Consider the following 24,128-nt stretch of genomic DNA (forward strand, 5'->3'; position numbering starts at 1 on the left):
AACAGCTTGACCTCCTTAAGTCGCCGCGGTGAAGCTTTTGGTGTTTCTTGTCAACGTCTCAACCCAACGGGGAGACAACTAACTAGCTAACTAACTCCCTCCCGGCTGGCTGCTCTTGTCTTGTTTGTAAGAGAATCAAGTTCCCTCAGATACATCCATCATCTCACCTCTCCGTCTGCTGCGTCTGCAGGGAATCAGCCAAAACACTTCTTTTGGTCTTTTTGAGGAGACATCAAGAAGAAGAAAAAGAGGTGCCATTGATTTTTTGTCTTCCTCTTTTGGCTTCTGCTAAGTTTGTGCACTAGCAGGGGGTCCTCCTTGTGTTTCAATAGTGCCACTCAAAAAGGGGGTGGATCAAAACATATCGTTGGAAGGGTGGAGGAGGAGGAGGTGATGGAGGAAAGGGAGGGTTGAGAGGAACAAGCCCCCCAAAAAAGTTTGCGCTAACTCGCTTTCCGTATTCCTCAAAATTGTTATCGAGCCAGACAACTTTGCTGAGTTCAGCCTCTTTTTTCAAAGGCCTTGCCAGCATTTTGTGGCCGACACTTAGAAGTGTGAATTAAAGGAAATGTCAGCGTCCTCACTTGATTACTTTAAGCTTCGCCGCACCAGCTCCACTCCATCTTCTATTATTCACATTAAACACCTTATACCAGAAACATAGTTTGAATAGTACACAAGATGTATTGACTGCATTTTTTCGAATATTTAGTGTCCCATCAAAGAAATAAGTTCTATAATTGGTCTCTCTGCTGTTTTATGACTATATTTTTTCAGCATACAGTAATAGTGTTCAATCATGTTAGTTCTAAGTACAGTGGTGTCGGACTGGCCATTTCTCATTTTTTTCCGATTTCACTTCATATTTGAAGCTCACCTGTAACTCCAATTTGCTTCATGTAACATGAGGAAACATAAATAAAAGAATAAATAAAACCGACAAAGTAATTGTAACTTGAGGCACTCAAGAGTCATGGTCCCACTGTACCATGAACTAAAAGACACTTTACAGTCACCTGCTAGACTGCCCTCAAATAATTACCAGTGTAAAAATGTGGCAGGGGAATTAATGCGGGACATGTGTAATGTCCTCTCATAGCTCAAGGTTTAGTCCAATTAGGAGCAGGGCCCCAGCGCTTTCATGTGCCTTTCAGGCGGGGAGAGTAATGTCGGCCGACAGGAACGTGCCGCGGTCATTAGCGGACTGACTGCATTATGCTAGCGAAGAGCACGCCCTGATTAGTTCTGTCTCCCAGCCCTGAAATCATTGCATGTCATGTTGAATCTGGGGGGAAAAAAGGTTAATTCTTTTAATCTATATATATATATATATATATATATATATATATATATATATATATATATATATATATATATATATATATATATATATATATATATATATATATATATATACAGATATATATATATATATATACAGATATATATATAGATATATATATAGATATATACATACACATATATCGGATGCCATTTTAGTATGCACAAAGTGTGCATAAAAAGTGAAGTGACTAAGTTATTTTGGAGTGTCAAAAAAGAAAAAGGGGCAAGGTCGTACACAAATATATTTATTAGTGTATATAAAAAAGGGCCATATCCTTTTTGTGGATACAAAAGTGTGTAGTGTAGTGTGTGATGAAGCTACATGGTTAGCACTGCCGATTGCTGATCTTTTGATTTGGGCCGTGTCATTATAGAAACAATCTTATTTCCATCAGCATAATCTCTGAGGTAATTATTAGCTTGACTTGTTGCCTAATCTTTACTGTTGCCTGCCGCACCCTTCCCAAACATTTATGCAAAATGTGTCAGAAAATATATGACACTCAAATCTATAGAGAGCTCAAAGTCTTCTTAATCCCCCACAAACAACTTCATTTGCCATCATCACGCCCGCTGGCTGATGCTGCGCAATTTATAATGGCTATAGGAGCCAAAGCTTGTACAGGCGCAAATAATTAGCATTATTCTTTTAGCATTATACAGATTACACAGATAGATGGTTATTGGTTTCAATCTGGGAACTATCTATAAAATATACTGTACATGGTTCAAATTTGGTAGCGAGTGGACAAAATCTCCAACAGAAGTTTGTTCTTCAAGAACACCTGGAAAAATATTTTTTTGTGGGTCTACACATGAGAGACATTCTAAATAAATTCAAAGCTCAAAACCAAAACAAGCTCTGACCTTTTGGAGCTACATTTCCTGTTTCATGGTGGGGTTTTGTGACCCTAAAATGACTGGCTTCCTGTGTCTTTTCGGCGTCTTGAGACTTTTTTGCGTGGCTACTCATCACATACATCTGCACTGCACTGCCACCTGCAAATGTCAATGACTATATTTCCTCCCTGACAATTAATCAGTAATGGCTGACATCAGTGTCATTATGTACATAGCGTATTTATGTTCTGGAAAGGAACCATGCGGTGTTAACATGCTTTATCACCACCGGCATATTCCATGTTTGCTATCTGCCATGGGGGACTCGAGGGGGGTGGGTGAAAGTCATGTATTGTATCGTTCGCACTTGTATTATAATTGAAGTTGTACATTTAGGGCAGTTCTTCTCACGGTGTTTAGGCCCACATGGAAGGAATTGCTGTCACCAATTTCCTAAAAATAATAACAGCTGAATCTGCAACTCACCACTCCGATGGAGAAATAGTTGTTGACGATGCTGTATGGCACCGGGTCACCCCGCTCTTCCTTGTCGGTGGCCGTGACGTCAATCTTCCAGCGGTCCAGCATCACCTCGCTGCTGTTCTCGATGTCACGCAGGATCTTGAGCAGGCTCTCCCCCTCGTAGCCTCCAAACGTGAAAGAGAAAAAGATCACAGTGTTCAACCTTTAGTCCAAGTTTGATGAAACAATGATACCTGAACGTTGAACATTATGACTAGCCGGGAAGAGAAAGACAGTGAGTGTGTTGGGAATCATTCACTCATTCCCTACTCCCTACCTTTATAAGAATTATTATATAGTTAGATTTCTTGTTAACTAAAAATAACACAAAAAATATGGAATGACTAAATGATTCCAAAGCCAGCAACTGCGTTCACTTATTCATCATTCCCTACTTCCTAAACTATTTACTGGGAAATTTATATAGTATGTTATATACTGTAGTTGACTCATTAGTCCAATAAAAATAGTTTATAACACTACTTGTGCACTGTTAATGACGTCATTATTGTGGTGAAATGACAACGTACCAGATATTCGTAACCGGAATCCTACAATTAATTGCCATAGACGAACATAAACATCAAGTGCGTTTTTCAATGGGTGGGTGTTGAAGACAGTTTTTCTGTGAATATCAAGTTTGTAAACCACCGTAATAACGAAGAGATGCGGCTAAATGGCCGCGTTGCATCGATTTGGATTTGAGATCAGCGCGGATTTTTGAGAAGAGTTGAAATTTGGGTAGCCCGACACAGTCGTTAATGTAGTTAATGTAGAACCCTAGTGGGTCTTTAAAGACCAGTCAAATTGTTCTAAGATGGCTGACAATATGGGGGACTCTGCTTTGAAAACATCTGGCAATGAACGAGTCGGGGGAAAACCAGTATGACCAATAATGACCAATCACAGCTCAAATGTTTTCTGAAGCTGAGCCATGATTGGTCATTATCTGAGCTCTGAGCGTTTGTGATGTCATTCTCAGTGGACAGAAGTGACAAAATGTCCGCCCCCTGAGACAGCTAAAAACGGGGGGATTTTTCTGCGTAACTCTTAATGGGAATGCTGTTTCAACTAATGGGCCTGCAATAGAACATATTCTTGAAAAAAATATGTTTGGGTTGACTTCCACTTTAAAGTACTTAAATGTGAGTCTTGCTTTTAACTAACAACAGTCTGCAAACTTCCAGACTGGTTCAAGCAGTAACAAAATTGTTAGCTTGAAGATTTCTTGAATCTTTTGACTGGTAAAGAAGTGACCGGACGAATATGCAGCATCTTGACAGAGTGATTTGATCTTTTAAGAATGGGGATGCTTTAATTTCAACAGGGTACTTGCACATAGACTTGGGTGGTTCTGTTCTGTGGCTTTGTTTCTTTTCCGTACCTCCTCCCCAGCGCAGACATCTGGCCAGGTCATTTCCTGTGCCGAGCGGAAGTACACACACGGGCGGGTTCCGGTCCAAGTTGGCCTTGTCTAGAAAACGAGAGATACTGTAAAGTTGTATCCCTGGCAACCAATCACAACAAAGTGAGAGAAAGGACCGAAAAGAATAAAAAAAAAAAAAAAAATCAATTTTGAGTACTGCTCTGGTGCTAGTTAACGTAAACAACATGGTGGTCTATTTCCAGAGGCACGTTTTGTCCAACAGCCATTCCCTCTTATTACCTCGCTCTTGTTTTGATTGATAAAAAATTGAGGCAATTCTTTTTTCGGTGGCCGTTCAAGTCAAGACGTAGTCGTGGCCAAATAAATACAAGCGGGTGATTCCTTCATCTTCTTTCTATGTTTTCTTTCCAATGGTGCAAATGATGACTAATATATTGTTTCATCATCCCATTTAACCACCCCTGAACACGCACGCTCGCGTTTAATGGAAGTGTTTACATACACACCATCAAGTGTGTTTCTGCTTCGAGTCAATAACAATTATGTGAGCTTTGAACATTGATTTAAGAAAATGACATCTTTCCCCCCCCCAAAAAAAAGAAATGGAGTGTTTAAGCTTGTGTATGTTGTCAAGAGGGCCGTAAATACAAAGTAAAAGGCAGCCTGTTAAATCACTGGAATTGGTTGTGTACCAATAAAGTCCAGGATCCAGCCCACCGTCCCGTCCCCTCCGCACGCCAGCACCCGGAAATCGGGGACGTCTCGGAAGAAATTCAACCTGCGAGGGACGCGGAGAGCTTTTACAGTGGGAAAATGTTATAGTTGTTTTTTTCACAGTAATAGAATAGGTTGAGTGACCTCCACCAAGGCCATACAGTGACCTGCCGCTTTATCGCAGTTCACCGTTTACATTCCCATTGTATCTTTTTTTAAACATTTGTTTTTATGGGTTTTTACACTATATAGGCAAGTGCAAATTTGGCGTAAATGTAGTATCATTTTGTGCCACAACATGCCAGGCAGGACCGAGCTCTACTGGGAGAGATGCAGTGTAAAAAACAGGAAGAAGAAAAGGTAGATAAGGTCCCCAACTGAGCTCCAGTACCAGTCATCGCTCTCACAGAGCAGAGAGAATATATGCCTGTGAGTATTGTTGTATGCTCCGTTGCTATGTGTTGCTGCTCTGGGTCATCTCGCTGGGATAAGAAAGGAAAGTTTTTTGTTAAAACAAAATCCAAAGAAGCCCAGAGTGTGAAAGAGTCTATGTTAAAATGCCTGCAGGAGTATATTTTTTGTATTAAGTTACAACACTTTATTAGTCATAAAGTAAATGAATTGCATGTTATTTACGGATTTTTATTATAGTTAGTGATACAGATTATTTGCCTGTACATCAGGACCCTTGACAAGTCCTCACCATGCCACTTCGCCCCTTCTAATAATAATAATAAAATTGCCGATCACTCATCTGCTGCCTGGTGCAGGCCTAATCGGATCACAACGGCCAATGTTCAGTTGGACGTCTTCCGTTCCTTCACAATAACAAAGGCCTAACTGAATGAAGGCTCGCATGGCGGCTAAATGACTCGCTCAATTACACTCCGACTGGGACGGGCAAACCGCATTAAAGGGGCAAACAGACGGCCGCGCACATGAAAGGCAACTTTGGGCCCATTTAAAGAGCAAGAAGCAAACACTTCATTTGCGCTTATTGCGTTAGCCAGGGAGCTAATTGACAGGAGCAGGGTGTGCGCGCGGCCAGCAGTGTCCACTCCGCTAATGCGCCAGAGAAAATATTAACCAGGATGCAGTGGCGTGAGGTCACTGGGAAATTTCTGGAGAAGGGATTTTGGGCGGGTAACGGAAGACGAAAGCGAAGAGGCGGCATCCCTTTTGCATGTGGCGTGTGCCGCTCTACTTTTCTTCCTGATAAAGGCGCCGAGGCTCAGCTAATGGAAGCCAAACAACGCAGCGGCACGACAGCGACGCCATCGCCAGATGCCGAAAGGCCAAGAGGGGGAACCCGACGCATGGAAATCAAACATTCATGGCCTAATCACAGACGGCCGCCGTCTGGAAACGTCATAGTGGCCACTCGTCTAGCTCCTCATCTGTATGCCGGATCACATGTCGTCTCAAAGACACACGTATGCACTGGAGGCCTCTCGCGCATGCAATGCTGGTTATTACGCATGAGCAATGCAAAATGTCACTGCATTTGTAAACAAAAAATAATAAGCAGATGAGATTTGAACTGCGTCCTCCCGGCAATTCTTTCCTGTGTCACAAGAAATGTTCTATCATTGAATTTATATTATGGAATTCTTCGCATTTCAAGATGAACATTTTGTATTGCCAAACGGTGCAAATGTTCTCAAAATTATTTTTGTGGCGATGACTTCCCTCAGGATGTTTTTTCCTCTTGACAAAAACAAGTCAGAAGTAGCATTTAGTAGCTCTGTCTTGTTGTTGACATATTGCAGTTTATCTGCTTTTGTAAGAGTGAAATGATCCTAAAATGTTGACATTTTGGACGGATTTTATTTAGACATTTTTTGTAGTGGTTCTATCCATCCATCCATTATCCAAACCACTTATCCTGACAAGGGTCACGGGCCTATTCCAGCTGTCTTCGGGCAGTAGGTAGGGTACACCCTGAATTGGTTGCTAGCCAATTGCAGGGCACACAGAGACAAATAAACATTCACACACACAACCATACCTAGGGACAATTTAGAGTGTTCGGTTAACCTACCATGCATTTTTTTTTTGGGGGGGGGAATGTGGGAGGAAACCGGACTACCCGGAGAAAACCCATCGCAGGCACGGGGAGAACATGCAAACTCCACACAGGAAGGCTGGGGCCGGATTCGAACCCACGACCTCTGCACTGTGAGGCGGACGTGCTAACAGGACACCCGCCGTGCCTCCATAACGGAATTATTTTAATAAAGTATTTGAATAATCTTTGCAGCCTTTTTGTCGCCTTAAATTTAATTATTTCATTTCCGCCATCCCACAAAAATCCACGACTTTTTCGTGAGGATCAGAATAAGTGTGGAAAAAAAGGTTTTCTTTTCACTATTCACCATTACAATCTGTTTGAATTGGGGCCAAGTGCATTAACCTACCCAATCGAGCAGATGGAGGTGGACTGAAACAGTATGGCCTTGCACTTTATGAGTTTCCAATCAAACAAGTCAGACAAGCATGTTTAGGTTGCTCTGCCTTGGTGGAGGTTCGAACTCTAGAATGGATATTTGGCTGCAGTACTTACCCGGGCATGGGTCCATTCTTAGCCAGATTGTACACCTGTCTCGGGTTTAGGAGGTACTGGAACTTCCTGTAGATCCTGCAGAAGTGTCACATGACCAAATAAGGCAACAACACCAAAGTTCCTGTTGAAATGCTCTGTGACCAAATAAGGCAACATCCTCACACTGAATTTCCTGTAGAAAAGTCATAACCAAAAAACGCAATGTCACACTGAACTCCCTGTAGAAATTTTACACGACCAAACAAGGCAAGAACTTGCAGAACGTACACTTGCACAAAAGCATTACATGACCAAATAAGGGAACAAAGTCCCTTTGATTTTTTCTTTAGCTACTGAAGAAATGTTGCATAACCAAATAAGGCAACAGCATCACACTGAACTTTCTGTAGATCCTGCAGAAATGTAACATAACCAAATGAAGCAATGTACCACTCAACTTGTAGTGGATCCTGCATAAGTGTCATATGAGCAGACCACAATGTCTCCATGAACTTCCTGTACGTCCTACAGAAGTGTCACATGACCAAATATGGCATCAATGTGACACTGCGTCCATGACTTGTCTTTGTGACGATGGGCCCTAAGGCAAGTCGCTCCCCTCAGTGTGACGCGGTGAGACGGACTGGCCGGCGACGGGGCGGGGCGGGGCGGGGCGGGGACGGGACGGGACATACCCTGAGACCCCTTTGAGGAGAAGCCATTAGAAAGACTAATTCATTTTAATTCCAATTTCATTATGTCAACTGGCTGAAGTCATATTTTGATCTCATAATTTAAACAAATGGGGGGCCGGCGCAATAAGGGGCGAGTGATGATGTTTCAGTAATAACCCAATTAGCCCGGAGTTACAGAGAGGGCCCAGTGGTGAGGAAGGGGTCACTAGCATTGGAGGGGGTGAACGTGAGCTAAAAGATGACACTCTTTGCTTTACATGTTATTAGAGCCTGAGGATGCAGTGCAGAGGTCGTCTTTAAATTGCTTTGTTTCTTATTATCCTTGGGCTTCGTAGCCCACCTTTTGGATGTTTCTTCCACACTCAAAAACCTTCTATATTTGCACTCGCATGTCTGTTTTTTTTGTTGTTTTTTTTTAATTCATCCCACAAAGCCAGTTTAACTGACTCATATGAAATTTGGCAGCCATGTCTTCCAATAATAGACTACCTGATGAGAAACACTAAGTATATATAGTGTACCATTTTGATTTGAGGAAGCCATTAGGGTGTCATTTTGGCCAATCCCGGGGACCCTACAGAGACTTAAAGGGCTCATCCAGGACATTTTTGTCCCATTATTACCAGATTTTAACATACTAGACAGATGGCCAACACTAAATTTCAAAACATTTAAGTTGTCGTCATTGCGAATAAGCGGGAGAAGCGAAGTTTGACGGCTCACCATAAAAGACAAAGCTGTAATAAGTTAGCTCAACAAGGTCTGAGACAGTTTAACTGAGCCACATGAAATTTGGCGGGCATATCTATTATGCGCAAACCCACAAAAACATCTCTAGAGGCCATGCCCGAGAAGGCACCAGGAAGTCGTCCATCCTGGTTTGTAGCTGCCATTTTAGGTTCATTTTGAACATTTCCGTGAGCCCTTAAAAGACAGACTCAGACTAAATTGTGAGAAATTAAAGTGTTTTCTTCTTTGTGTGTGGGTGGAGCATGGAAGTTAGAGTAGCTAAAAAACACGGAACACCCCAATCCATTTTAAGCAAAGCATGAACAAATGAGACTATTCGTGGCATTATTGAGAGCAAATTAATTCAGCTTGACCTATGAAATCTTTGATATCCCCCAAACTATAACAGCACAAACAACTGAGGTCTTCCGAGGCTTTGCAGGGAGAGCCGGTGGAGCGTTTTGGTGTTTTTGTCAAAACAAACTGTGTACTCACCTCTCTCCCTGTTTGCCACCGCTCTTCGGATTGACAAACACCAGCAGCGGATGAGTGCCCTCTATTGTCGTGATCTGAACGGGAGATGTCAAAACAAAGCGTCGGTGTTTGGAGACTGCAGGATGCTTCGCGGGAATTCACTTTCAAGATGCATCCCCTCAAACAGTTTGAGCACGCACATGCAGCGCGGCTACATCACACCCACTGAAAACTGTACGGAGCTCACAAGGCCTTGGTATAGTAGCCTTAATCTAATCTCAGAGAAATAAAAATAAAAAAAATAGATAAACGCAATTGCCATTACCTAAAATATGAGCAACAAAATTTGCTATTATTGAACAAAATAAAACAAAAACTTGTTACGGCATATCATACAAATTTTCTAATGTCATGAAGCTGTTCCACACGGATCGGCCTGATTTGGATTTACACTTTTTGTGTATGTTCATAATCCCACTTTATATCTTCTTGACAAAAACATACATGCTTGGGTTGACAAAGATTTTATATTTTGTGTACTAGATATAATATTCAAGTGTGGCAGTACATTCAACTTACCTAAAAGCGAGTTAACGATTGCAGTTATTGGTTTATAACTATTCATAATAACTTACAAAGTGCTTTCTAACATCATTGCTTTAGGCCATTACACAAAACTGTTGATCAAGATAACCTTGTAAAATGTCCGCTGATCTCCATCCCTCTGAGATGGCGATTTGTGAAATAAAAAAATATTGAGCAGAATGATACGTTATTCTAATTAAGGTTCTAGGGACTTTTACTTCTGGTACTTGTAGTTCCTGGAAGGTTTCAATCAGAAACGAATCACAGGGGGAACACTGCACATGTAAATTGGGTTACAGTAAATAAAGGTATCACTGTATTTTCAATTGTAATATTGTAAAATAAGTGTTTCGGGATCATAGTTTGGGCTTGAGTTCAGGTTTGAACTGTTACTATAGTCAATTCTAAAAACGTTTTGGAGGTGCGTCGACCATTTGCACATTTTTTCATTGGATCCAGGTCCCTAAAATCAGCGACTAGCTAGGTTTGACTGCACTCGCAATACTCATTAGTCAGCGCGTGTTAATTGGCAGCAGCTTGGTCTGCTCTGACGTCGGGGAATCGCTTCCCAGTCTCGGAGAGCGCCGCGGGCCGAAGCTCGCAGAGCGCCAACCCAAACAAGCTCTAATCCGCCGGCCCTTGTTTGAATGGGGCCCTTGCCGCCGTCATGCCCCCTTCCCACCTCCTCCCTTCTTGACACAGATGAAGTGCTTAACTCTCCCTTGTCTGCTATCCCAGCAGGCCGAGGGGGGAATTAACGAGCTCCCCGTCCAGCCCGGGAGTGATCCATTACTTCCTGTAATTATAAATAATAATCTTGATTATTACGCTGGTTAGCCGGCGAGGGGCAGAGACGGATGTGGCGCGGGATGCGATTCATCATCGCCGTTGCTAGACGAGCAGTCGCCACGGACGCCGTAATGGCTGACAGATATCACAAGAGAGGAACGTGGACAGGACAAGTCGGGATAAGGGAGCCGCTCGCAGCTGCTCACGTGCGACTCAAAAGTCAACAAATCGTGCACATTTTGTTTTATGGCTTAGGCCATCGCGACGGAAAAGCAGCAATTGTGCTGTTGTTGTGCTTTGGTCAGTTTAATGATAGCGTGAGATGGTCATAAGGCAACAACACTGGGACCAACTACGAGGATTTATATTTCACTTTTCCCTGATTTCAAAATCAGTTACAGTGTCAATTTGTGGGTACATCTGATAATAATAATCAAATGCCGGGGCAATTATGTAATGAGGATGTGATGAGGAGATTAGACGTTTATCTGGTTGCACAGCTATAACCCCAACCTCTGAGGGCAACCGTCACTCTGACTGCGACCACTTTGAGTCATAAAAATCGCTAAATGTGAAGTTGAACACACATACACTTGAATAAACATATACAAACCTTGGAAAACAAATAGAAACCTTGCTTTTATAACATAATAATTATAATAATAAATAATTCACAATCATTTATGCCGTACCGTAATATCCCTAAACTCTCATATTGGCACTCATCAACGTACCTAAAGAAGTGGCGTGTTAGCCTCTGAGAGGCTGTGTGTGTGCGCGTGTGCGTGTGTGTGTGTACATCACCTGCAGGCCTTGACCGTCCACCGTAACCGAGTTGGCTCTCTGCACCTTTCCACGGCTCGACTGGCTGCACCGTGAGTCCTTCCTCAGCGTGGACTGCCTTTCCTGCAAATGAACAATGACACGCATCCAGAAATTAGTTGTACGTATGGAAATGTGACATGGAAAGGACTCAGATACTGCACAACGATTTTTTTCTAGGATGCTATGTTGATTTTTTTTTTTTATTATTATTTAGGATGCTATGTTCAGGACTGGTGACTTAGTTAAATGTGTTCCGTGACTCAAAACATTTCCCCATTGAAATGAATGTAACTTCCATCCTGGCCAATTCTAGTGTGTGCACCAAATTTGATGATGAAAGACCAAAGAAGACCGTTGCAAATGAACTGCAATAATATTACGGTCGTCATTTTTTTCCCCCGAGGGTGAAGTACATACTGCATGCCTGAGAGTATTGCTGCATGCTCTGTCTGCAAGTGTCGCTACTACTTGTGTTCAAATATAGCGGTCAGTCATTTGAATGTTTAAAAATGTAAAAATACAACATCTTAGTGCATGTGACAAATTAAGAGATTGTTGTATCTTTTTCTAGTAATTGTGCTTCTTCGATATGACATGAATGAATGAGCTATTGGCGAGCAGCTTTTGCCAGGTTCAATATGCAAAATGGCGTCGACCGTCGTGACAACTGCTCACTCTGATGGACTGTTAAGCGAGCAAAACAGAAACAGGAAGTGACAAACGCAAACAAAAGACATTTTATAGTTAATTATGAGTTTGCTTTCATGGCGTGGTTATGTCAGGTTTTTTTTTTGTTTGTTTTCCAATTTGCGATTTGAAAATTAAAAATTTGAAAATTAAATTCTACTTCACTACGAAGTCGGTTTATTTGTTCTGTCCCTAGTAAGAAATACAGTTTAGATTGACATTGATTTGACAAAATGTGATTTTTCTTTTTTTTTTTTTTTTTTAAGAGTGACAGACAGCTGATAAAGTGTCAGACCGAGGAAAAAGAAAAGTGGGGTCTCACCAGGACGACGGGACAGATGGAGTTGGGCGGCAGGATGTGATCCCTTAAAGGTCCGCAGTCACACTCGGGCTTCACGTGGGAGGCGCACTTGTTATGGAGCTGCAAGATGTCATGCCATTCATTATTATTATTTTTTTTTCTAGTACTAGTAAAACAAACTTAGAGGATTAGTAATTACATTTGACATATACATAAAGTTAAATGACAGTCGTTGCTGTTCCACCAAAGTCCTGTAGGTGCTTATAGTGTAAGTGTGTCAAAACAAATCAAGGTGAAGGCATTTCTGTCATCTGTGCATGTTAGACCATAGCTTAGGTTTGAAGTCTTCACTTGCCTTTTTCACAACAAACTTGATGACACTCAATGCCCATTGAGGAAATTGGGCCACAGTCATATGAGTGATGACTTTTTTTTTCTTCATTTGTATCCTGGCTACATTTCGGATTTTTAAACGATTGTTGTTTTAATTTTTTTTTTTTTTCAGTGTACAGGCAAGTTACAGCGAGAAGAAAAGGCAGTGAAGGTCCCCAACTACTGTATAAGCTTCAATAGTAGTAGTCATTCACAGAACAGAGAAATAATATTGTTGTATGCTCTTTGCATGTGTAAGTAGCAGTTGTTTGAAGGTTAAGAATTATAGATTTATTATTTATTATTATTATTTTATTATTATTAAATTATGCAATTTTCCATTACACTGTCTTTAGAGTTTTGCATTGTGTGTTAGTATTCAACTAGAAAACATTCGTTCGACGAAATCGCATCATTTGGTTCAACAAATTGGTGTTTAAATTAGTCAAATGTTTACTCTCTTTTGTTTTACTTATCGGGTTTACAGTAAACTTCAACTCTGAGTTCACTTAATGCAAGCGCGCTTTCCCGCTTATTTGGAGAACTGTGCATGCCAGGGAATGAAAACAGGCACGAAGGAAAACTGTCAAAAGTGTGTTTGAATATGTGGAAGTCTGTTTTAAAAGTTTACAGGTGTTTAAAGCATGTGTGGGATGAGGGTTGTTGTTATCCTTTTGGCTTATCCCCTCAGGTAAAAGCCCTTAAACAAAATGTTTTAATAGGGCAAAGAACCATATATGAAGTCAAAATGGATTCCACACTCTTCACTGTGAGGCAGTTACTAATTAAAAAAAGGAATAAAAATCAAAAAGGCATTGAGTTTTCTTTGTTGTTGTTCTTTGGACTTTTGGCTCATCCCATCAGGGGTCACCTAAAAAGTGTAGAGTGGTCTCTCTACATCGAATTTAAACTCAATCCGCAGTACTGAGTTTAAATTAATGCATTACAGTCCCGGTCCTAATTATTACTGCGTGTAATTGTACTCCATTTTTTACTTGTGTGCATATTGTTGCCCTCACACAGCCAGTTAACATGTTTTCTAGTGTGAGTGTAAATTGGCAAAGAGGTGTTAAAATAAATAACTAAATAAAAATATCAAACTCTTGACAACAACAACAAAGTGGCCTTGTGATGGCGTGCCCTCACCGTGATTTGACACCACACACAATGAAGCCCAGTTAGGCCCTGGTAACACTTGATGGTTTTGTGGCACTTGTCACACTTGGTGGGGCAGTTCCCTTCCACCCAGAAGTGGTGCATGACCTGCAGGGGGAGTGACAGTGAGAAAAAAAGCATAGCTGGCAAAAGTACAGTACTAACACCCGAAAATTAAGTAGAAGTACGGATACTTGTTTTAAAAAGCGGTTGGTAAAAAGTAAATGCTGATTATACTCCTTTTCTTCAGTAGCAGTCAAAAAAAAAAAAAAAGGTATAGACCCTAACATGTAGGTCAGGTTGTGTTTTCGCCAGGGGCGTGGTGGCCATCGCGAATCTCTCGAAATTCCTATATCTGAAAAATCTAGTTCAATAAAAGTAATGCAGTATTTATGCTTTCTTGCTTTCCACCACCGGAAAACAGGGTGCGAAAAAAAATAAAATAAAGTGTCAAAACAATTAAAAGAAAAGCAAACACGTCTGTAGATGAGTCGCTTGCTGCTGCTAATTAGCAATGCTAAGTGGGCAATAAGAGCGCACCGGGGCCCTCGGAAGACGCGAGCGCGCCGACGAGTGCGCCGCACTCCAATTGGACGCACCTCTGTGTTTTTCTTGGACTTGACGTAGGTTTTGATGCAGGAGGGCGGCGCGCGGGCTACACAACGCTCATGGACCGTGTACTTGCAGACTGGAGAGAACAACAAACCGCATTGAGGAAAACAATTCTTTTTGTTATGAGTTTGTGCAGCGTGATGGTGAATGCGTAAACAAAGTGAGCTGTGTCAACCTGAAGCTGCGTGACCACTGGAGAGGTGTCTTGTTTGATTTTAGACTCACGTCCATGTCCGTCAGTTGTATTTATAAAGAACATTTCTTGCAAAAGATGTTCCACTTAATTTGATGTGTTGGCTAAAACACACCTTTCATGCATCAGGACACTATAAACCGACTGTACACATTTTATTCAACATTATTAGGTACAATACATCAGTAATGTTTACATTGTGCCAACTGGTAAATGTATTCATCATAATAAGTGCAATTTTAAAAACAAGCAGTGTTTTTTTCTTACTTAAAATTGAATATATGCAGAAGTTGGCAATTTGTGTTTATTTTTCACAAAATAATGAGTGACCACATGCCAAAGAAGTCATTGTCTTAATAAAATGTAATAAAATGTATTATAATTGTATTTAAAAGTCAATACTTGCCACTTGATTTTATTTATTAATCATTTGTTTAATTTTTCTTATATATCAGGCAATGAAGTCACTGAATTATCTAATTTAGTGATATGAATTTTAGAACTGAATATGTGATCATTAAGTCCTCAATTTTGGTTGTGTTTTTTATTGAAGTAAATACCTGCCAATTGGGTCAGTAACATTTTAAAGTTTTATTTTTTTAGATGAATATCTACAAATGAAGTCACTTACTTAGAAACTGATTTATTTTCCTTTTTTTCTTTTAATATTCAAAAGTAAATGAAAATTATAATTAAATATATTTATAATGATTAATTATAACATAATTATAACTGATAATTAGGGCAGTGAATTTTTTTTTCCTTTTTTACATTTTATGTAAAAGTGAATGACTACCAGTGAAGTCATTGACTTGAAAATTGATTTACTTAATATTTTTTTAACTATTCAAAGGTGAATATCTGCCATTTAGATCAGCGACATTGATAAAAAGTTTTTTTTAAACTTATTTATAATAGCAAGTGATAAAGTCAGTGACTTTTAAAATTGATTTATTATAATCATTATTATTATTATTATTACTGTTATTATTATTATTATTATTATTATTCAAATGTGAATATCTGCCAATAGAAACAACCTCTGTCGCAATAATTACATTTTGCGAAAATCTTCTAGGTTCTTGATCAAACATACAGGCTGTCCCCAAAAAAGTGACATCCTTTTAAAAGAAACGATCTTGAAAATTGGTTTTGAACGTCATACTATTGATATTCCGGTACAGATTTTATGTGTTTAGTATGTCACATTCCATAAAAATTTGAGGATTTGCCAAAATGCTTAGCCTGCGAAATGATGTCAAATTGTTTAGGACTCCCTGTTCATTAAATGTATTCATATTAGTGCTCTAAAAAAGTCATGCTATTTCTTTGCTTGTCTGTGGTATTGGTGCCCCATTGCAGGTGCGTATACAAAAAGGCTGTTTTACATACCCTGGGCTCATTGTGTATGTAAGGAAATGAGGTGGTCAATACAATACAGTGCATGACAATACCAGTAAGTAAAATAAAGAAAACAGGTCAGTCCAAAAAGTTGGATTGAAAATGTGGCTTCATCACATTAAAAGTGACCAACTTGAAATTGTAGCAAAACATTGGTCATTTATTAATGGGAATGCGGCAGGTTGAGAGTGTGCGTGTGAGCTTATTTCAGAGCAGCTCCACTCACATGAGCAGCAGAGTCCCTGCTTGCCGAGGCCAATGAGCATGTTGAGACACAGGTTGCAGTAGGCCGGCTTGTTGAAGTGCTTCAGACGCCACACGTGCTGACCGTCATCTTTCACATTCTGCATGGACACACACACACCATTAGCAGAGTTGAAGTAGCTGCAAGGTGATAAGCATTCCGTTTATTTGGGTTTTACTGCTGTCACAGTTAAGTGCAATTAAGTTCACCGTTGCAGAAAATACACAGAGAAGCTAAACATTGGCACTGCACTTTTTTTTTTCCATTCTATTCCACTGGATCCAGAAGTGATTGTAAAATGTCTTCCATGTGTTAGGTGCTACATCGAGTGGACTCACTGGACAATTTAAGCCCGTAATGACAACAAAAGACAACTTGATAGAGAACTACAATTTCTGTGTCAAATTGAAATGTGCAATTTTGATCCAAGATGCAAAATTCAACTTTTTTTAAGCTTCTGGGTCATTTTATATATTTCTTTTTTTTTTTTTTTTCCCCAGAACATACCAGCACCTGATTTGTTTTTCATTATCGTTTTTAAAGTATACGAAAATATCTTCTATGTTTCCCACTCACTGAACTGTCTTTGATTCATCATAACAACAAAACAGGTCTAATACTGATGACATAACATAAGTTGTCAAGGATGCTCTCAACTAGATCTCAAGTGAAGTTAGTTTAGCTTCTGAGACATTTTAGCATTAGAAAAGCATACATATATCTATATAATTTGTTTTAAATGTAGCACTTGTCACCTAAATTAATAGGAACATCCTTGGAAAAGTATCACTGCATGAAACCAAAAATAACTTCCACAGAATCTAATCAAATGCCTCCATCTAGTGTATACTATTTGAACTGCACTCATATTCTTAAAAGGGTACCCCACTTTCTATTTGTGATTGCAAATGGTAATTTTTTGGGGGGTGAATAGTATGTGCCAGTGTGCGTATTCACAGACAGGTGCCTTTGTGTACTTACGGTCTCCAGACCCAACAAGACCAGAAGTGGGATGGTGGTCATCCCTCCTTGGATCCACTCCACCAGAGACACGGTGCCATCGCGGTCATAGTCGATCTCCTGCATCATTTCCTGCAGGATCTATTCATACAACAATTGATATGCTACATGAGGAGAAAACAAAGTCAGAAAATGGAGAAAAGTTCCTGCAAGTTGAGCTCTTCATGTCACCAAGTATGGTGTAAATCAAGGTCTATTTTTTAATAATATTTGTATTTTTCCATGTATTGTACTATATTTCAAAATGGAATATGTTTACAATTCATGTGCATTGTTTTTCACTAAAGTCAAATTTTGCACAGCAATCTTCCCCTATTTCAGCATATCCCAACTGAAATCTATACCGTATACGTTTTGTTTGTTTTTTTAACCCTAACCCATAATAAATATATAATACAAATATGTGAATGAAAATACTGATTGGACATTTGCAGATGATACTGTATAGTGAGAGCAGCTGATGATAAAAGCTCATGAGAAAAGAGTGCCCATGCTAAGGTTATGTAAAAAATAAATAAATAAATAAACTTGTTTTCAATAAAGTTCCATTTTAGCTTGAAAACACATTTGGAGATCGGCCTCTTACGGGTTTGAGCTCCGTCACATCCCATTCGAGGTACTCGGCCACATGCATCATCTGCGAGATGATGTGCTCCAGTTCCTGCGCACATAAACACACAAGCACACATTTATGTACAGTATCTACGGTGATATATTTAAAGACAGTATTTAGCTGGCCTTGTAAGCTGCTGTTGTACATGGGCTGATGAGGGGGACACATAATAACAGGTTGGAAATGTCAGTTGAGGCGGTGTGAAGAGCTCAGTGTCTTAATTACAGTGTTTATTGTTGTTTTTTTCCAGGGAGAAGCAGAACAGCTGACATTATTACAAAGTTCAACACTGGGTCACTTGATGATCTTTTGTAATATGTTGAGTGTCATTTGAAATCAGAGGTACACGCATTATTTCAAAGAACAGAGAGAATATGAACAGAGAAAACTTAGTTGATATCTGTGTGGATTTTTGGGGGGAGAGGGGGTTAGGCACTTTGCGTTCCCCACTCGAGATAATAGTGGGATTGAGAGCTAATAATGGGATACTAAGAATGGGATACTAATGATGGGATATACAAAATTGTCTCTCCAAGCCTCCAATTTCACCCTCACAAGAGTGTTGTTACACAAAATTGCTACCCTCAGTCTTCATTTTTCTCTCATTCACAAATGTGTACCACTTAATTTTGGAATATTCTTCAGCGGGTTTGCGAGACACTTTTTTTTTTTTTTTTTTTGCTTGAACATGGCATAGGTTTCACTCAGTGGCAACTGGCACTATGTACAGGGGAAAGGGGTACAGTGCATAGATAAGAGATGACCAAGAACGTAGAGTATGGTGGAGATATAACTATACGAATGTCATGTTACCACTGTAGTAATTGTAGTGTCTCTTTAATTAAGCAACAAGCGGTTCATTTTGGCATTATCCCGTCAAATTATTCTACTCCTCCAGCCCTGAAGGTATATGTAAGGTCGTTAATGTGGTAAAAAAAAATATTTCTGAGTATGAGTACAGTACAGATGTACAGTACTGACACAATACTGTTATCAGTATGATTGCATCTCTAATAGTAGATGAGCACATGGTATCCCACAGATATTTTAGACAACCAAATTCAGATAATGAGATGGACAAAGTAGACAGCCATAATTTATCTCTACAGACACAGATCAATAAATACAGCAGCCATTTTAGACAATTGCAAGCTAGCGTGATAGCAGTATGTGCTCCTTGCTAACATCAGTTAAATAGATAGATTAGTGTGTTATACTACGTAATATAATACATGCAGTATATCCAAAATGAAAACGAATATTTACCGAGCTGTCCAAAGAGCCGTTTCCATCGGTGTCATAGAGACGAAACATAACTGTGTGGAGAGGGGGAGAACCGATGTTATCCACATCGTGTGCTTACATAACTCTTTAAAAGTTCCACAAGCTATTCACAATTATCACTGCGGTTGACTCTTCAAGGGATGATGACAAAAATAAGAACATGATGCGCATATAGATGGCTTTCATATGATTAGGGAATTGCATAAGCTAACTGCTGACACCCATGAAAGTCTCCATAACAAGGAGATAATGGCCTCTTTCTTGGGGTGTCCACACTGGGAAGAGAAAGTCAACGCTCCTACAAAGAAGTGATTGTAGGGAGGAAAAACAGGCAATAAAAATACAAACATGTACGCAACTGCTAACTTTTTAAAGTGGATATACATGTGAAAACATTTATTGGACTACGAAACCAAAATTGCAGCACTTTTTAAAATTCAGTATTAAAAAAAAAAATAGATGAAAAGGCTCAATCCAAACTTCCATCTTGACATAGTGGAGTTGGTGTGTTTAGTAGGGTTAATGCCATATTTAGTGAGAAAGAAACAGACTTTTAAACTTTAACAAGATCCCTGCTGGATATGAACTCTTTGCCTTTTGAAGTTGCATTTCATATCATCGTTACAAGTTGCCTGGCATGTGAATTCCCAATAAAATACTTCAGGGGAAACATCCATCATGGTGTCACTAAACACAGTACTAAGTCTGTTTCTCATAATCTAGGTACATACGTAAAATTTCAAAACTGAATCGACTGTGACAAAAGCTTTATTAGCAGATCATTTAGAGATGCGCGATTCCAGTGACAAACCATAAGTATGATTTTCCAAGTAAAAGTTTAGTCAGAATCGCCGACGGACGCCCGTTTAAAATTAGAGGCGGACAGTATACAGTATACCATTTTTTTACCCCCGGAAAAAAAGACGAATGACGGACGATGGAAGGGTATCCACGCTGCAGACGGTTGACAAATAACGGATGCTCAATTCTTAGTAAAATGCCCAGCTCTGGTAATTATCATAGTTAATTGATTTCAGTCACTACACGAAAGAGTAATTAAATCTCAGCATAACAAAAAATCTGTATATGAAAATTACAATGACTATTAAATCAAAATGTTAAAAATAAGAAATCTGAAAGCCTTCTTTTAGTGAAGTCATATAATGTCTAAATGTAAAGCAATGTGAATCAAATAAGAATATAGCAAATAAGGCAGAAATAATGACTATTATGGCTGTAAATAATTGTTATAATATCAGCAGCCTACACCGCATGCGTGTACTTGGCCTTTTGAGAATTTTCCAAATTGCGATGAAAACTAGGACACCGCTTGTCATCGTTAGGTCACTCCTAATGCATGATTATGATCGGTGGCTCGTTGAGCAACCTTTTTTTTTTTAGAGTCATTTAATAGACACATACATGCATCCATCATAATGGCAGACAAACAGAAAAATCCCATTCAGTTTTGGAAGTAAATATCTCAAAGCGTAAAATAAAGTTGATTAAATCCATAAACATTAAATCGATAAACATTTAAATATGGCAAAGTGCAGCTGGAGGCATAATCTTTACAAACCTGGCGTTTAAAGGAAGTAAAATGGTTACAGCAACAGGTGGAAGATGTCATAAAAAACGCGGGAACTGAAAGTAAACAATCAAAAAAGCTGAAACAACCAAAGACAACTAAAAGATTTTTTTTTTATACTGTGTACTTAAATACTATTTTTATAATATTTTATGATAAGTTAAATGTAATTTAAAAAAAATCGTAAATATGCAGAATAAAAAACAGGCAAGAGAACAAAGCAGTTCTGAGATTGACCACCAGAGTGCGCCATCTACATGGTTAAACTACACGCGGCAGTCTGAATCGTTTCTTTATCGCTGAATTCATTCATATAAATTATTCAAATGCTAAATGAGATTGATAATACAGCAAGGAACAATAAATATATACATGTACACAAATACTTTAAAACTAATAAATAATAAGAAAACAATTTGTACGCTGCAAGTTTATTGTGCCTTGTATTGTTATTGCTTTCTTTCATTCATTATTGGTTTTGTTTGGTTTTGGGTTGCTTATTTGTTTTTGGTTGATTTCCTCTTTAATATGGATGCATCACATGTGTAAAATGTCAGCACTTACACTCCAGCTTGTCCTCGGGCCGTCCTCCTTCCAACAGTGACAAGTAGCACACGATGTCTTTGAGTTGCACTGTGCTCAGCGGCCCGGGTTGGGCGCTGGTCTTCAGTGGGGTCGAGTTGCTTTTGATCAGCTTGAGTCCTGCGGCGAGGAGGGGGGGCAAAAAGTCAAACCTGCAACCGGGAAGTCTCTCATGTTGGTGGGGAGGCCTGACATCAGTCATCAGAGCAACAGTGGCATCCATCAATAGCACAGCTATGGATTTACAAAAGGCTTTTAAAACATATTTATGACTCACTGGAGTTATTGTAATGTCCGTCACCATTCTAGTCTAAAGGCGTATACAGTGACCCCCTGTTTATGGCGCATAATAAATTCCAGTCCGACGCGCAGTCGTTGAAAAATCTGCGATCGGGAATGACTTTTTTTTCCCTTTAAATAGTTGTACGCCTCAAACGCTTTAAAAACATTTAAACTTATTAAAACACAATTTTAAATGAATCTCTTCGCACCCGTTCACACTCTCTCCTTGCCTAGAAATGGGACACTATCAAATAACATCACTTTGAGGAAACAAAAACAAGACTTTACAAATAAGATGCTTCCCAAAAAACGCTCCTTCCTGAGCAAGGAGAAACAATCATTATAACGTAGAGTAACTCTACAATATATATATATATATAAAGAGAGAGAGAGAGAGAGAGAGATAATCCACTGGACATTATGGTAATCTTCCCATTTCTAGCAGCCAAACAAATGGAACAGATAGTTTTGAAGTGAAAGCTTTGTGGAAAATTGCTTAGTGAAGTTTGGAGAATAGCTATAAAGTGATCGTAAGTGATGCTATGTTAGTGTCAACGCTTACCAGAGACTCTGGGCTTGTCGGAGGACGAGGACGGGCTGGCATGGTCCTTGTTGCTGAAGGACATAAAGAGGTGCTGGCAGAACTCATGTGGCAGCTCACTCTCGAGGAAGGTCTGCATGAACACCTTGAAGCCCTCAAAATCAATCTCCTACACGCACACACAAACACGCAGCATGAAAAATGACTTGTCTTTCTGATGCTCTTTGAAATGTGATCAATTCACATTTTTGCAGCCTGCAGGGTTCTATGTCAGTAAAGGAATTGTCAGTGAAAAGGGAGAAAGTAACACTCACCTGGCTGAGAATTTCCTGTTTCTGTCAAAAAAGAGATAGTACACAGATTAAAGCTCGATCACCGTATAACCTTTACAGTCCGCTCCAAAAGTAACTCGCGATGGTCGCGGTAGAATGAATGCTGGAGTCTACAAACATTTTGTCTGGCATTTTACAAAAAATGCATCCAAACTAATCGAAGAAATTGATCTTGCCGTTCCACTACTTTTGGAGGGGACTGTATCTAATCAATGCTCCAATTGTGCCACAATGTGGTGGAAAAGTGCTTCAAAATGATCATCGCGTGTGACAGTTCATGTTCTTAAATTGGCTCTTATTTTTGATTTTCAAATACAGATTTATACTTTAATAAATATTTGTACTCTCTAAGCCATGTTGTAAAAAAATACCCTGCATCACACATGTTACACAGTATGCATAATAATATGTGTTAGATCGACACACCTCCTCTGGATTGTATTTGGCCAGCACGCCATCGCCGTGGAACTCCTGCAGCACATCTTTCAGCTTCTTGGTCGAGTCTGGCGACAGATCAAAGAGGCACAGAACCGCTTCAATGTGCGCGCGCGTGTGTATGTAGCTTGAATTCAACATCCCTTGTAAGATGTTCATTGCAATACGCTGGAGCACTTGTCATCATTCCTGAATGCCATGGCAACGCAATCCACAACGGAGGAGTGTGTGCGTGCGTGCGTGTCACCATTCTGCAGATCTTGTTAAAACGATCGTATTGCAGCCGAGCAGCACTTTGGCCACATAAAATCATTGTTGGTAGACGTTATTGTGCGTTATGAATGTGCACACTCGACAAGCATGGAATATTCTACAACCTAACTGCAGCAGCTGGAAAACAATGATAAAAATAAGAACTCTGTGCCCACTCACTTTTGTGTTTTCTCTTAAACTCAATCTCCTTTTTGGATCACTTTAATATATTATGAAACTTGATGATTTGACAGTTTTTAGTGCCCTGGGCAAAACCCCTTGCCCCAAAATCTATGTCAAGTAGCCGATATTACCGTCCGTTTGTCCGAATATCACTAAATCCGGCACGGATGTTCATCATGCCAGGGCGCACGAAAATCTAATCGGAACCTACTTTGTAAAATGCAGAGGCAGTTTGTATTTCCATTTGAAAGGGCCATTTTGGGCAGATTTAGGTGGACAGACAATTTTAAAATGTTAGCATCCGGCACAAGTCCATCCGATTACCGCTGAATTCGGTCCGAATGTTCAATAAGACAGGACGCTGGAAAAATCAAAACAGATATTTTTTGTTTGAAGGTGTTTTTTTCGGGGATTCATATGTCGACCTGCCGAGAAAGTAAAAAATAAATTAATTAAAAAAATGTTGCACCCTGAGTCTGTTTGATACAAAATCCGGCATGCATGCTCATCATGACATGGTACTCGAAAATAAAAAAGGAACCTATGCTCTGAGAGGAAGTAAGACATGTTGTGATTTACACGGGGAGCCACCCAGATTTGAAAAA

General features: G+C 39.7%; 1 protein-coding gene across 2 annotated transcripts in view; it reads right to left on the reverse strand.

The window, feature by feature from the left end:
• dgkb (diacylglycerol kinase, beta) overlaps positions 1-24,128 on the reverse strand; it is a 54,818-nt gene that overhangs the window by 25,230 nt on the left and 5,460 nt on the right. For both annotated transcript variants that reach the window (XM_086037813.1, XM_086037814.1), the window contains exons 3-19: positions 23,080-23,156; positions 22,636-22,656; positions 22,343-22,490; positions 21,481-21,618; positions 19,311-19,360; positions 18,018-18,092; positions 17,393-17,512; positions 16,394-16,511; positions 14,561-14,649; positions 13,953-14,069; positions 12,456-12,554; positions 11,426-11,527; positions 9,269-9,342; positions 7,371-7,445; positions 4,786-4,871; positions 4,091-4,180; positions 2,671-2,831 (exon numbers count right to left, since the gene is read on the reverse strand). In XM_086037813.1, the coding sequence (XP_085893939.1) occupies positions 2,671-2,831; positions 4,091-4,180; positions 4,786-4,871; positions 7,371-7,445; positions 9,269-9,342; positions 11,426-11,527; positions 12,456-12,554; positions 13,953-14,069; positions 14,561-14,649; positions 16,394-16,511; positions 17,393-17,512; positions 18,018-18,092; positions 19,311-19,360; positions 21,481-21,618; positions 22,343-22,490; positions 22,636-22,656; positions 23,080-23,156 (1,640 nt within the window). The remainder of the gene's footprint in view (positions 1-2,670; positions 2,832-4,090; positions 4,181-4,785; positions 4,872-7,370; positions 7,446-9,268; positions 9,343-11,425; positions 11,528-12,455; positions 12,555-13,952; positions 14,070-14,560; positions 14,650-16,393; positions 16,512-17,392; positions 17,513-18,017; positions 18,093-19,310; positions 19,361-21,480; positions 21,619-22,342; positions 22,491-22,635; positions 22,657-23,079; positions 23,157-24,128) is intronic.

Source organism: Filicampus tigris, chromosome 8, assembly GCF_054856515.1.
Source record: "Filicampus tigris isolate MCC_2025a chromosome 8, RoL_Ftig_1.0, whole genome shotgun sequence".
NCBI classification, from domain to species: Eukaryota; Metazoa; Chordata; class Actinopteri; order Syngnathiformes; family Syngnathidae; genus Filicampus; species Filicampus tigris.